At 40.9% G+C, this 15896-nt stretch overlaps 1 protein-coding gene across 1 annotated transcript in view; it reads left to right on the forward strand.

The window, feature by feature from the left end:
• The first annotated feature begins 8753 nt into the window (after positions 1-8753).
• The window catches only part of LOC121728259 (LIM domain kinase 1), a 32438-nt gene continuing 25295 nt past the window's right edge, over positions 8754-15896 (forward strand). The window contains exon 1 of the mRNA XM_042116400.1: positions 8754-8819. Within this exon, the coding sequence (XP_041972334.1) occupies positions 8798-8819 (22 nt within the window). The 5' untranslated portion in view covers positions 8754-8797. The remainder of the gene's footprint in view (positions 8820-15896) is intronic.

The following is a 15896-nucleotide window of genomic DNA, read 5'->3' on the forward strand; positions in this document are numbered from 1 at the left end:
CTTGGGAGATCGCAAAACACACCTAAGCATGCCTTAGGTGTGTTTTGCGATCTCTCCAAAGCCTTCGATTGTGTTGAGCATGCTACATTGATCAGGAAACTGCGCCTCTGCTCTCAGCCTTTTGACTTTTTACCTTAAAAATAGGACTCTGAAAACGGTTGAGGTCAATAGTAAAAGGTCCAATGGAACCAAAATAGAATTAGGTGTCCCACAGGATCTATATTAGCCCCATTTCTTTTTCTCATCTATATAAATTACTTACCTTTTCTAGTAAAGGATAATAATAATAATGAGATAGTACTTTTTGCTGATGACACTTCACTTATTTTTTAAGTAAAGCGACAGCAGTCGAACTACGACGAGGTAAACAATGCTCTCTCAAAAACAGTACATTGGTTTAATGTTAATAACTTACTTTTAAATTCTAGTAAAACTAAATGTATAAAGTTTACTTTGCCCAATGTTAGACAAGTCCAAACCAATATACTATTAAATGATGAGAAGATGATTTTGGTAGATAAGACCGTCTTCCTAGGTATTACACTTCATAGCAAATTACAGTGGGATCCTCACATTGCTAAACTTGCAGGTAGACTCAGTTCAGCAGCATATGCAGCCAGAAAAATTAGAGAAATTTCTGACGAAGACACGATACGATTAGTATATTTTAGTTATTTTCATAGTAGGATGTCGTATGGAAGAAGCGAGCCATACGTTCTATTTATAAAATGTCTGCTTTAGAATCTCTGAGAGATAAATTTAAAGAAATTGGTATTCTAACTGTTGCTTCTCAATACATTTTGGATTGTGGTAACATTTCTTCTTCACTCTTACTAATCAAATTTTGTATATATAGCCGTAAGTTTTGTAAATAATTCACTCACTTCTGATCCTACAGTCGAGTATCATTTATCTCCTGTACTAAACTCTTACAGGATAATGTAATATAATATGTTAGAAAAAATTAGAAGTAAATTTAAAGTTAAAAGTGACATCCACTGTAGAAATACTAGGAATAAGCACAAGCTAGATATACCGGTGATCAGACTTAGTAAAGTCAGTAAATCTTTTAAAGGCCTTTACAATAAAATCCCAAAAAACGTTCAAAATCTTTCCTTTAATAAATTTAAAAAAGTAGTCAAAGAGCGTTTCTGTGCCAAAGCCTATTATAAAGTCAATGATTTCATAAACGATGGCACATCTTGGGAGTAGGATAGCTTCTTGCAAGGCTATGACGGTAAGTACAGTGCGTCAAGAATGTCTAGGAGGCGAAACTTTTTTTTTAAGCAATAGCAACACTCTTTTGACATTTGTCCCTTTGTTGTATCTTTAGAGGACCGGTTGGTCTCTCTAAGAGTTCACTAGAGGTCGGAGGAGTAAAGAGTAAAACTCGATTTACTGTGGTGAACTGAAGTGATTTATTTACAAAAATGCGCTGCTTATATACAAAAAAATGAGTTAATTATTATTATTACAAAATGTACAAAGGTTAAAAGATTGATTGTGATTGGCTATTACAGTTAGAAAGAGATGTACAGAAAGGGATAAAAACATTTACAAAAATTAGAAAGGGAAAAAAATTGAATAAGAAATATTTACAAGGTAATTATGATTGCCGCGCGAGAAACTGGCCGCGCCGCGGCGCGCGGCGCTGGCATCGCCCGAGTATAAATATGGGCTCTCGCGGCCCGCGAATTCAGTCCGCGCGCGCATTCCATACCGACGACGTCTCGCTGCCGGTCGACGCCGTGCCGGTAATAATTGTAGTGCCGCCATTTTGTGAAGATGGAAGCTCTGCAAACGCCATGAAGACCGTAGCCACGCTGCGAAGATCCCTCGCTCGACGTAGCCGCGATGTGAAGACGCGTAGTGTTGTTGCGAAGAATTCTTATTAGAAAAATGCCTTTTTCAAGGCCGGTTCATGTCCGGTATTATTACACGGACAGCTGTTTCTCTTGTCATTGCGAACGTACGTTCTTTGCAGAGCGATTTTCTTCTGTGTTTCAACTTCTATAACGAACGTATACAAAGACGGCGTGCGTTCTTTTCAGAGCGCGTTGTTCTCTTTGTTTCATCGGCGAACGAACGTAGGTACTGCTACAGTGCTCCCCCTCAAGCGAAGCGTACCGGCAGTCTGACGACACGGCCTGTTCTTGTTGTCTTCTGTGCTGGACTTGCTGGTAACTTCTGCTTGATCGGTGTTGCACTTGGTAATGGTTGTGAGGTAACAGGTAAAGGTAATGAGGTAACGGGTAAAGGTAATAAGGTATTTTGAGGTAAATTATTGGTATGTGAAGGTAAGGTAACAGGTAAATTGGTATTAGGTATGTTGAGAATTACCGGTGACTGTTGTACATTGCTCGTTGACTCGCCGAGGTAATCTTCACTCAGTATGTAGGCGGGCTTCAAACGATCGATGGATACTGTTGCTGTGCGATCGGGTAGTTGTATAACGTAGTATTTTTCTTCTCGTCGAAGAACTTTGTATGGCCCGTCGTACGGTGTTTGAAGTGGTTTCCTTACGGCGTCGTTACGTAAAAATACGTATTCGCACGTAAGTAGATCACGATGTATGAAGATGTTGCGTTGATTACCGTGGCGCTGTACATTGTTTTTCGGCTTGAGAGAGTTGATGTTTTTTCGTAGTTGCTCGATGTAGGTATGATCTAGGCTCGATGATGATGATGATGATGTTGTTTCGAAGAAGTCGGCCGGTAAACGTAGGTTACGGCCGTAGGTTAATTCGGCGGCGCTGACTCCGGTGTCCTCTCGTATGGCGGCGCGTAGTCCGAGTAAAACTGTAGGTAGCTCGTCGATCCACGATGTATTACTGTTGATGAGTCTTGTTTTCAGTGAATTCTTGAGACTTCGATGCCAGCGTTCGATCATGCCGTTAGATTGCGGGTGATACGGCGTTGTACGGGTTTTTTCTATTCCCATACATCGAGTTAGGTTGACGAACAGCTGACTCTCGAACTGGCGTCCTTGATCGGTTGTTATTGTAGTCGGACACCCGAATCTCGCTATCCATTGCTCGTAGAATACTCTTGCGACGGTTTCGGCGGTGATGTCGGTGAGTGGTACAGCTTCAGGCCATTTGGTCGAGCGATCGATCATAGTAAGTAGGTATCTATGACCACTCGCTGTTGTAGGCAGCGGTCCGATGATGTCGGTGTGTGTATGTTGAAAGCGGTCGACTTGTGGGAATGTCGACACGGCGCTCGATGTATGTCGTTGTATTTTGCTTCGCTGACATTGTATGCAGGTTTTCGTCCACTCGCTAATGTCGGAGTTCATTGACGGCCAGAAGAATTTTTGCGCGATGAGTTTCCTTGTTGCTTTTGTTCCAGGATGACTTATGTTATGAATGGAGTCGAACACGGCGCGTCGAAAGTCTTGCGGAATGTACGGCCGAACGTATTTTGTAGAAGTTTCGCATACAATCTTGATATCGGAGTTAGGTAGCGTAGTTGTTTTGAAACTTAAGTTTTCTTGGCTGTAGAGTGTAGGTAGCGTGCTATCTCGCTCTTGCGCGCGAGATAACTCTTCATAATTTACAGCTGACGGCGTGTTGATTGTTTCGATGCGGCTGAATGTATCGGCGACTATGTTGTCTTTTCCACTGATATGACGAATGTCGTGCGTGAATTCGGAGATAAAAAGTAGTTGTCGAGTTCTTCTCGGAGTTTCCGATGTTGATGATTTTTTCTGTAGGGCGAATGTCAATGGCTTGTGGTCGGTGAATATGATGAGTTCTCGGCCTTCAAATATTTTTCTGAAGTATTTTACTGACATGTAGATAGCTTGAAGTTCGCGATCGTAGGTGCTGTACTTCGTTTGCGCTGTTGTAAATTTCTTCGAGAAGTAGCCGAGTGGTTGCCATTTGTTATTGTTGAATTGTTGTATTACAGCTCCCGCTGCGGTGTCCGAGGCGTCGGAGAAAATAGCGATCGGTGCTTTGTGATTCGGGTGGGCGAGCAAAACAGCGTTTTTGATGCTATTTTTGCATGCCGTGAATGCTTCTTTTGATGTCTCGTTCCACTCGATCGGTGTCTTGTCTCGCTTTTTCGCATTATGTAGGTATGCGTGTAGCGGGGCTTGAATTGTAGCGGCGTTCGGTATGCTGTCTCGGTAGAAATTTAGCATACCGAGGAAACGACGTAACTCTTCAATGTTTTTCGGTAGCGGAAAATCTTCGATGGCTTGTAGTTTATCTTGTGGCGGCTTGATTCCGTCACTGTTTACGGTGAAGCCGAGGAATTTTACTTCTTGTTTTCCGAGTACACATTTGGCTGGGTTGATCGTGATTCCGTTTTCTTCTAGACGTTGAAGAACACACCGCAGGTGTTGGCGATGTTCTTCTTCGTTGCTGGATGCGATCAACAAGTCGTCGATGAACGAGAAGACGAAGTCGTAGCCTTGCAGTATTTCGTGTATAAAACGTTGAAATGTCTGGCCTGCGTTCCTAAGGCCGGGACACATTCTCGGGAATTCGAATAAACCGAATGGTGTGATGATTGCTGTCTTTTCTATATCCTCTTCATGGACTGGTAATTGCTGGTAGGCTCGGTTCAAGTCGATCGTCGAGAAAATAGTTTTTCCGGCGAGTTGGAACGTGAAGTCTCGTAGTCGGGGAATAGGGTAACGGTCGGGCTTTGTTACTGCGTTGAGTCGTCGGTAGTCGCCGCACACCCTTATGTCCCCGTTCTTCTTTGGTACGACGTGAAGCGGAGAAGACCAGGCGCTCTTGCTGGGACGACAGAGACCTTGTTGCATCATATTTTCGAATTCTTTCTTGACTTGATTGTAGCGATGTGGCTGTAGCGGTCGGGCGCGACAATGTAGCGGTGGCCCAGACGTCTCGATGAAGTGTTCGACGCTGTGTTTCGGTGTAATATTCATCGCTGTCAATCTCGTGATGCCGGGGAAGTCTTCTAGTATGTCGTGGTACGCCTGCGTGCTGTCGACACTACGGACAGTAGGTACGTCCGTGTAGCGTCCGGGAGCGTTAATATGTAGACTGGTTCTCCCGTCGATGAGTCTTCTGTTCTTCAAGTCGACTATGAGTTCGTGGTGTTGCAGGAAGTCGGCACCGAGGATTGGTTTTGATACTGCTGCGACGATGAACTTCCATTTGTACGGTCGGCGAAGTCCGATGTTGAGTTCAAGTGTCTTCTCGCCGTATGTCGGTATGACGGTGTTGTTGGCGGCGTAGAGTTGAAAAGGTAGCGGCTGGAGATGGATGCCTTTCTTTTTCGGTATAACGGATATATTTGCACCCGTGTCTACCAAAAAAGTGAGATTCGTAGTCTTGTCCGTGACGAATAGGCGGTATTGTTTGTTGTGAACGCCGGATTCCGCCGCTGCCAACGTTCTGTCTAGTTTTCCGTCGTGTTGAATGTACACGGTTGTGTACATTTTCGCGCTTCTTTCCCGAATCTGTTGTGGTAGTAACAGAATGGCGATGGTGATGTAGACCGAGGACGCGATGTCGATCGTTGCCGGAATCTTGATGTCGATCTGTATCTTGAGCGTTGATAGTGTCCTCTTCTATAATTATTATTATTGGTGTATTGTTGTTTTTTCAGTTCGGCGACCTCTAGGGAGAGTTTGCGGATTTCTTCGATTAGGAGGCACTCGACGTTCGATGATGTTGATGAGGAGCTATTTACACGATGAGTTGATGAGATGCTATTTACATTATTTACAGTTGACTGCTCCATTATTTTGTCGGCCAGCGCAGCTTGCTCGTCGAGTGTGGTCTTCGACTGGAACGTTTCACTGACGGCCAGGACGGAGCGAATATTCGTCGGGAGGAGATTGGCCCACATGAGTTGTAGGGTGGAATCGGGGACCTTGTTGCGAGCCAGGTTTCGCATACGTCTGAGTAATTGTGATGGTTTCTGGTCTCCCAATTCCATGTCTGACAGCAGCGTTTGAAATTGCCGGCTGTCAGATTCTTCATATGCGGAAATGAGCCGGTCCTTGAGAGCTTGATACTCGTTTGTTTCTGGCGGGTTGTACAGAAGATCGGCGATTTGCTCGATGTCTTCTTTTTCTAGACGAGCGATGACCATCTGGGAGAGCTGGCTTTGGTTTTTCTGCAGGCTGCTGGTGGCTGCTTCGAAGGTGACGAACCAGAGCCTGGGTTTGTCCCTCCAGAATGGCGGAATTCGCATTGATAGGGTAATGCCGGCGATTTCCTGTGATGACGGTGACGTCGCCGGGTTGCTGGTGAGTGCCGAGGTTTCGGGCAGGGATTCGCCTCTGTTTTCCATTGTGATGCAGGGATTTGCGGTGGTGCAGCGATTCGAGGTGCAGTGTCGTCGTGCAGAGTTTTCCCGAGCAGAGATTCCTCTTGTTCTTCGGGCAGAGTTTCTTCTTGCAGAGGTTGCTTTTTGTTCACGGGGTCACCAGTTTAGAGGACCGGTTGGTCTCTCTAAGAGTTCACTAGAGGTCGGAGGAGTAAAGAGTAAAACTCGATTTACTGTGGTGAACTGAAGTGATTTATTTACAAAAATGCGCTGCTTATATACAAAAAAATGAGTTAATTATTATTATTACAAAATGTACAAAGGTTAAAAGATTGATTGTGATTGGCTATTACAGTTAGAAAGAGATGTACAGAAAGGGATAAAAACATTTACAAAAATTAGAAAGGGAAAAAAATTGAATAAGAAATATTTACAAGGTAATTATGATTGCCGCGCGAGAAACTGGCCGCGCCGCGGCGCGCGGCGCTGGCATCGCCCGAGTATAAATATGGGCTCTCGCGGCCCGCGAATTCAGTCCGCGCGCGCATTCCATACCGACGACGTCTCGCTGCCGGTCGACGCCGTGCCGGTAATAATTGTAGTGCCGCCATTTTGTGAAGATGGAAGCTCTGCAAACGCCATGAAGACCGTAGCCACGCTGCGAAGATTCCTCGCTCGACATGGCCGCGATGTGAAGACGCGTAGTGTTGTTGCGAAGAATTCTTATTAGAAAAATGCCTTTTTCAAGGCCGGTTCATGTCCGGTATTATTACACGGACAGCTGTTTCTCTTGTCATTGCGAACGTACGTTCTTTGCAGAGCGATTTTCTTCTGTGTTTCAACTTCTATAACGAACGTATACAAAGACGGCGTGCGTTCTTTTCAGAGCGCGTTGTTCTCTTTGTTTCATCGGCGAACGAACGTAGGTACTGCTACATATCAATACTCTATGACATAAAATTTACAAAACAAAGATTTTCAATTTGTTTAAATTTAGTTTTACAATGTGAAAACTACATGTTACTGTGATTAATATTAATAATTAAAGTGAAAGACGTGTCAGAAAAATAGTAATACGCGAAAATATCACTGAAATTCTCGCGTCCACATTTCCGATTCTGATCGCACAATCGCCATAGTAGCAGGTAATTAAGCGTTTGTTTTATCAATTTTATTTGTTTATTTTATTGTATAATGCAATTCTAAGATAATTCTAAGATAATAAAACAACAATTTTACTTAAACCTTATGTTTACGTAAACAATGAACTGTCAAAGAAATCTATCATATAACGCGCCTAACAATGATTGATACTTTGACTTAGGTGCTTTGCGTTTTTAGACGTAGGTATATAAAATTCTCGTGTCACAGTGTATGTGCTTAACTTCTTTAACACTTTGATGCAGCGTAATATAATATTATGATTATTACGCTTTATGTTTACAGGTAGCAGAAAAAGCGTTTAACGAAATAACCGAAATGACTGGGAGAATTTATGCTATCATTTTGAAAAACTGAAAATAAATTCAAGGAGTGGGAATTAACCCTTTATTAGGATATCCTAAATTCGGTATTGAAGATTATTGAAGATGAAAGTGCCTCTTCACTGTGACACCACTGCTGTAACTACATGGACCTAGAAAGTGGCCATGATTCTGTTTCCGGCTGCATTGTAGAATATTATTTGGATGATCATATTTTATTAAAGTAACAAAACCCTGTTTTTCACTTATTTATTTTTTGTATTTTCTTAAATAAGTATTTCCATAATAAAAAAGGAGTGAGCTTCTCTCAGCTCTCACTGGTAATCAAAGTTGAACGTGGGAGAGCCATGCTTCGGCACGAATGGGCCGGCTCGACCGGAGAAATACCACGTTCTCACAGAAAACTGGCGTGAACATGATGAGTTTTGGGCCAAAACTCATGCTGGTTTTTTTGCTGGGAATACGAAAGAGTGACGTCGTGTTTTTATATTATTTTCCTAAAATTGTGTTATTTCGGTTTTTAATGTGTAATGTTGGTAGAATATGAACCATTAAATATTCGATGTCGTGCACAAGTGTGGGCAAGTGATACAACTTCAAGAAACGTGCCATTTTGTGTTCCAACCGAAACTTCATCGAAAGTTTTATAGTAAAGGGTTCTACCACTTTACTAAAACAACTGACTTGACTCGTTGACTTTACTGACTACTTTTTTAGACTTTTACTAGACTTTCGACTTGACGATCATCTAGAAAAATTACTTTAAATTTTGACAACTTTTCACGAAAAATTTTTTTTCCCGCCATATTTTACTTGACACTGGCCATGGTTAAAAAGCCGAGCGCCATATTATGAAAAAAAACTCATGCTGACATATTTTGTAAATTTTTTCGTCCATGATTCTTTTGACAACTGACTCATGTCAATTGTCAAATGTCAACAGCCATGTTGACATTTGACAATTGACATGAGTCAGTTGTCAAAAAAATCATGGACGAGAACAGTGTGTGTTCAGTTTTATTATTTAATTTTGTTTGAATAAAGAGTGAATAAAATGAAATGGAGAGTTCTAATTTAAAAGGTAAGGTATACGTACTCACTAGCTAAATTTTCTTTGGTACGAGATAGAGAAATTGTTCAATTGTCATTGAAATATCATATTAAGATGATGTGTGGGCGAAACTTGTTTTTATTGTAAATTATCCTATGTTTGTGCTTTGTTTAATATTCTACGGCAATATATTAGATTGAAGTTGAACCAACAATGTTTTCGGAGCATCACTAGCGCTTAATACTTAAATCTTAAACTTGCAATAAACCTATTATTTTACAACTAATATGTAAATATTTCCCCTGCTGGTGTAGGATATAATATTAGTATTTATATTTTTATAGAATGGTAGAATTTAGTATTTATTACAATTACAATTACAAGTAATAAGTGCGTATAATATTAGTAAATCATAGTAGAATGAAATTAAAAAATGGGTAGCTGATGCTCTTGAGTGTAAGATAATAGAAAATTGTCTGAGAATCTGTAAATTTCTACAGCAGCAGGGGCAGCTGCCCCTTCCTGCCCCCCCCCCCCCCCCTGGCGACGCCCTTGTATTTAAATACAAGATGGAAGCTAAATTATGAAAGCGTAGTAGAAGCATCAAGCAACTCCTATGATTATGACTTCTCTTTCTCATTTATATTGTCATGCAATTATCAGATCTCAAGGCTGCTGCTGCTCTAATTGCTGTCAGAAATTTTGTGTGGTTTTCCATTAAAGAGAAGTTCTTGTTTGGTATTATTAACTTATGTAACATAAAAATACCTGCCTTCCCTATCTCCTTGTGTTGTGTTCCTCGTTCCTGAGGGTTGTGATTCCCTTTAGGACCCATCAATCCTCAAGCGGCAGCCGGCTGCTGCATAACAATTGAAAATCAATTGTGTCTGCGATACCCATGATGGAGGTGCTATTCGTCAATTTATCAATTTATATTTTATATATATCATAGAAAATTAAAAATACATAGATTTTTTTTATTGATTGGGCAAAGATTATAATCTATTATTCATATATATACACTAAAATATATTATTGTATATTAATATAAAGTATTAACCATTTGGCAAATATAAGTAGCCTTCAATATCCTTTCCATTACTCATATTTATTCCTCGGGGAAAGATGTACTACACTAATGGTAATACACATAAATAATGTATGAAATTAAATCAAAATAGGACATAACACAGTACTAACATAATTATAGTAAATTATAAGGATCTTATGTGCTTAAGTTGTTAATTATTATATATTATCACTGGCCTACTGGACTTGTGCATGATAATAAATATAGAATGGTTAATATTCTACCAATAAAACATATGTAAAACCCAGAACAATCTTAGGAAATTAATACAAAACACATTAAGGTCACTCTTTCACATTCTAGGCTAAACTCTTTCTTTGTTTATGTCCTAAAAAATGTTGACTCAAGCATGTTAACCTTATGGCTACCACATACGCTACGGTCTACCGGAGAGGTCACCTGCAGGTATCACTCGAAAGATTTGATTATCTATTTTGCGCCGGTCGAATGCACAGGTCCAAGAAACTGCACATGTCTATTCCCACACAAATTCCGATTTACTTGCGCAGGCAAGGGCCTTGAAAAAAAACCAATAATAATTATTGGTTTTTTTCTAGTTGATTAGATCTGTTATTATTTTATCAGTGCAGTAATATTTTAGTTACTTAAATTTTAATATTTAATTACTTTGTTAATGTCCCAAAAAATTATATTCAATAATCCCTTTACCTACAACTAAATAATATGATTTATTTAAACAAGAATCATTTATGCAATTTATTGTATTCTGTAGATTACCTAGATATTCTGCAGATTATCTAGTTATGTAAGAATAGAATCAATTTTTTGCACTTTAACTGACTCACCCAGATAATCTGCAGAATACCGCGTTAATCTGCACTCTCTGGCTTACGCAAGATAATGGTAACATAAACATACATACATACATGGCCTGTGAGACACATAACTCTTACTTTTTGCTTTGCTGTAGTCAGGTGAAAGGTAATACCTGAAGATTTATTTGTATATTTTTTAGAATATCTTATAACACAAGATAGCATTTTGCCCTTTGATTACATTTAGTATCTGAAAATAAAACTAAGTTTGTTTTAAAAATTTCTTTGCTAACCGTACACACTCGCATACGACCGTCGCGTACAGCGTGCCAGTGAAGACTGACTGCAATGGTGTGAATTAGCTCTATTGGAACGGCGGAACATTTGGTGCGTATGCACTGACCTCTATAATACTGCGTATGGCACGTCTACCTCAGTTTAAATAGAAGTTTTTGATACCGGTACGGAACCCTTCGTGCGCGGGTCCGACTCGCACCCTAGTTTCCATACGACGACCCTTGATTTTGTCTGACAAGACAGGACATTTTTTAAACCATGATTTTTAGCGTTGCGTACCCAAAGGGTAAAAACGGGACCCTATTACTGAAACTTCGATGTCTGTCCGTTTGTCTGTCTGTCTCCAGACTGTAACTCAATAACCGCTATAGCTAGACTTCTGAAATTTTCACAGATTATATATTTCTGGTGCCGCTATAACAACATATACTAAAAACAAAATAAAGTTAATATTTAAGGGTTCCCATACAACAAACGTTATTTTTTTGGTATTTTCGGCTCGTAATCCATAATAGCAACACTTAAAATTTTCACAAAATCCTCAATTATGTGTGTTCTTTAATATTAACTAATTAAAGTAAAATAAATAATAAAGGGGGGCTCCTATACAAAAAACACATTTTTTCCCTATTTACGCTCTATAATGGTACGGAACCCTTCGAACTACCAAATTAGTAAGTAAGTACTTACTAAGTACCTACTTCTTCTTCTTCCAGTGCCTCTCCAATTACTGAAGGTTGGCAGTCATCCTCCGAAACTTTTCCTTGTCCAAAGCGAGTCTGAAAAGTTCTTCAACAGACTTTATCCCTGTCCATTCTCGGATATTCCTCAGCCAAGATGTTTTGAGTCTCCCTGGTTTTCGTTTCCCGGCAATCTTCCCCATCATTATGGTTTGAAGAAGCTTGTACTGTTTGTTCCTGTAGATATGGCCCAGATACGCGACTTTTCTTTGCTTGATGGTACGAACAAGTTCCACCTTTTTACGCATACGTTTGAGTACTTCTGCGTTTGTAACTTTGTCCGTCCATTTTATCCACAGCATTCGCCGGTAAGTCCACATGTCAAATGCTTCCAATTTCTTTCTTAGGTCTTCTTTCATAGTCCAAGCTTCACAACCGTAAAGGACTTGCGGCCAAACATAGCACTTGAGCACCCTGGTTCGTAACTCAACAGAGAGAGAGCGGCTTGTGAGTATTTTGTTCATTTTCATGAATGTTGCCCTCGCTATCTCTATACGGGCACGGATCTCAGTCTCTGATTCCCAGCTTTCTGTTACCCAGGAACCCAAGTATTTGTACTTATCCACTCTCGTCAGCAAGGTGTTGTCCATTTTAATTATTGTATTTTGAGAGTTATTAGCTATATAGAGTCATTATTTTTGTTTTTGAAGCGTTCATCCTCAAACCTGCTTTATGGGATTCATTCGCTAGTCTAGTGATAATACGCTGAAGACCTTCCTTGGATGTTGCAATAAGAACCGTATCGTCAGCGTATCGAATGCTATTGATGAAAACACCATTTATGATGACACCGTCTTCAATATCTTCAATAGCTCTGCTTGTTATTGATTCCGAGTATACATTGAACAAGTCCGGGGAAAGGGGACACCCCTGTCGAACACCACATTCTACAGCTATGGGATCAGTATTCTCACCATCTACTCTAACAGTTGCTATTTGGTTCCAATAGAGATTGCTAATAATTTGTATATCTTTTCCATCCAGTCCAATGTCATGAAGAAGTTCAATGAGGATTTCGTGTTTGACTCGGTGAAATGCCTTTTCATAGTCAACGAAACAAAGGTATGTCTTGTTGCATTGTAAAAAAAAATTGTAAAAGTATGTCTTGTCTTGTTGCATGTCTCTACACTTTTGGACCAATACATTAAGAGCAAACTGAGCTTCTCTCGTACCCGTACCAGAACGAAAACCAAACTGGCTCTCAGTGAGATAATCATCGCATTTGTTTTTAATACGAAGATGTATTATCGAGAGAAATACTTTTAAAACGTGACTCATACATATAAAAGTATTTCATTTGAGTGAGTGAGTTTACCGGAGGCCCAATCCCCTACGCTATTACCCTATTCCCTCTTAAAAGCCGGCAACGCACCTGCAGCTCTTCTGATGCTGCGAGTGTCCATGGGCGACGGAAGTTGCTTTCCATCAGGTGACCCGTTTGCTCGTTTGCCCCCTTATTTCATTAAAAAAAAACTAGTTAATATGGAGTTAAATCATTGCGTGAGCATTGTCTCAGTTATCGCAGTTATCAATGCGAACTACTCTGCAATTGTTGCGTGTATAAGGAGTGAGCACACTGAGACGGGCCGCGCCGGGGCTCAGCGTGCCGGGGCTCATCGCAAAAATCCGCCTCCATACAATTTGTATGGAAGCGGAAATCCGCTGCGCCCCGACACAGTGTGCGATACGCGCATCCGCTTCCATACAAATTGTATGGAGGCGGATTTTCGCGATCAGCCCCGGCACGCTGAGCCCCGGCACGGCCCGTCTCAGTGTGCTCACACCTATAAAGTACATTTAATATTATGAATGAAGTGAGTGTGTACTGTGTACGTGACCGAGTATCGCGTGTTTCCCCGTCGTGCGTCGCGGTCGCCGGAGTGACGCGAGCTGACGTCACCGCCCACCGGAGACAACGTTGAGCCATAGTGAATAGTGATTAACTGATTAGTGACCGAGTAGTAGCCAACATGATTTCAAAGCTGTTTGAAGCAGTGTTCCCCAAACATTGTCTGCCGTGGCCCGGTAATTCTCACACTGCTCCTTCGTGGCCCACTGAATACTTTGATACCCACGCTGGTACCATTAAGTTTAAATATTAGGCATATTTTATTTTGGTATCGCAATTCGCATAATATTACGTCACAAAATTTTAGTGCGAAGTATGGAGCTGACGAAAATGACGAAATGTTGCGACCCGGTATTTTATTTGTTGGCCCGCGCCGGTACCGGGTCGCCACTCTCCATGCGCCAAATGGGAAACGCCGCGCTGCTTTATAGCATGCAATAGACGTCGATTATGGCCCTATAACTTATAGTTAACCCTTATAGTTTTGGTCTGTCCGTCCGTCTGTCTGTCCGCGGTTTTTCTCAGAGACTATAAGGCCTACAAACACTGACCTCTATAATACACTGGACAGGCTATGCCGTACAAAATGACAGCTATATCTTATGCCGATTTGAAGCGCCGCGGTGAGCGTACTGTGAACTAATTTATATAGAAAATGACAACCGCCATTTGCAAAATAGTAGTTCCAAGTACACTCACTACTGCTTTCTGACGCCTCCGTGGTCTAGTGGTATAGAGCGCGGCTCTTGACTCGGAGGTCGTGGGTTCGATTCCCGCGTTGGAAACATGTTATTTCCAAGTTTGGTTAGGACAATGCAGGCTGATCACCTGATTGTCTGACAAGTAAGATGATCCATGCGTCGGATGGGCATGTAAAAAGTCGGCCCTGCGCCTGATCTCTCGCCAGTCGTGTCGGTCTTCCGTCCCACTGGGTTATGAGAGTAAAGGAATAGAGAGTGCTCTTGTGTACTGCGCACACACTTGGGCACTATAAAATTACTCCTGCGTAGCTGGCCTGGTTTCAATGAAACCGACCACCGTCACCGAAACCGGTGTGGGAGCTATTATACTACTGCTTTCAAAGAGCAATCAGCGCCAATATGGCGACTTTCAAATAGGCATATTTTATTGACAGCGATCGCCTGTCCAGTGTATTATTAATAGAGGTCAGGTGCCTACAAAGCTGTAATTCGGCATTGAATGTACATCCTAATGACGCCGACAAAATCTATACTTATATACTTATTATACTTATTACTTATAATATTATAAAGCGGAAGAGTTTGTTTGTTTGTTTGTTTGAACGCGCTAATCTCAGGAACTACTGGTCCTATTTAAAAATTCTTTTAGTGTTAGATAGCCCATTTATCGAGGAAGGCTATAGGCTATCTATATATTAATACGTGAGCCAAAAATTTTGTATCCCTTTTGAGAAAAAATTGGGAAACGTAGGTGAATGAAATTTTGCACAGTTATAGTTTTTATGGTGAAGGAATGCATCGAGCTAATATTATTTTAAAATTATGCTTTTATCATACATTTTTTAACAAATAAAACATTACACACACTACAACACTCACACTACAAAAATGACAGATTTTTGAGTGACAAGCCTATAAGTACATACGAATTACACTCTTTTATTTATGGTTGAAGTCTGTTGACAACAAGGTAACAAATTAAAAATGGATTATAGTTTTTTTTTTTATTGAATCTTAGATACTATTAGACAATGCTTACACGGCCAGTCTGATATCAGTTGAGTCCCAGAGACAAGAGTTGAATAAAATATGATAAGGTTTTTTACAAAATATAGGTAGTAGTCCTAATAAATGTCGTTGAAAATAAGGTCGAATTTCGATCATTGGGCGATCTTTAGTATTATTTTATTACGCTAAGACTAATAGCAGCGAAGAAATAGAGGAAAATGTGGAAAAACGGGGGAAAATTATTTTCGAACGCGCTTATCTCAGTAACTGCTGGTTCGATTTGATTGTAACTGTGCGCGTACCTTAATGCCCACGCGATTGGGCCTCCTCCGGTGCGAATCGAACGCTATGACCATAATTTTCCTTTTTGCCTTTACGTAATTATAGACCCCTGAAGAACCGCCATACTGGTACAAATGACCTAATATTTTGTGTCACCATCTCCCGGTCTATTATATTAGGTAGTGACCGACCGAACTTTCGGTTTCGGTTTCGGTCAGTTTCGGCCAAAAAATCTAGTTTCGGCCTTAGTTTCGGTTTCGGCCAAAATATAGCCGAAACTTTCGGCCCCGCCGAAAGTCATGCGTCATTCAGTAAACTTCGCAGTTAACTTGTGCTTGCTTGTCAGCGAGGCCCCGGCTCAGTT

Source organism: Aricia agestis, chromosome 6 (assembly GCF_905147365.1).
Source record: "Aricia agestis chromosome 6, ilAriAges1.1, whole genome shotgun sequence".
In the NCBI taxonomy this organism is placed as follows: Eukaryota; Metazoa; Arthropoda; class Insecta; order Lepidoptera; family Lycaenidae; genus Aricia; species Aricia agestis.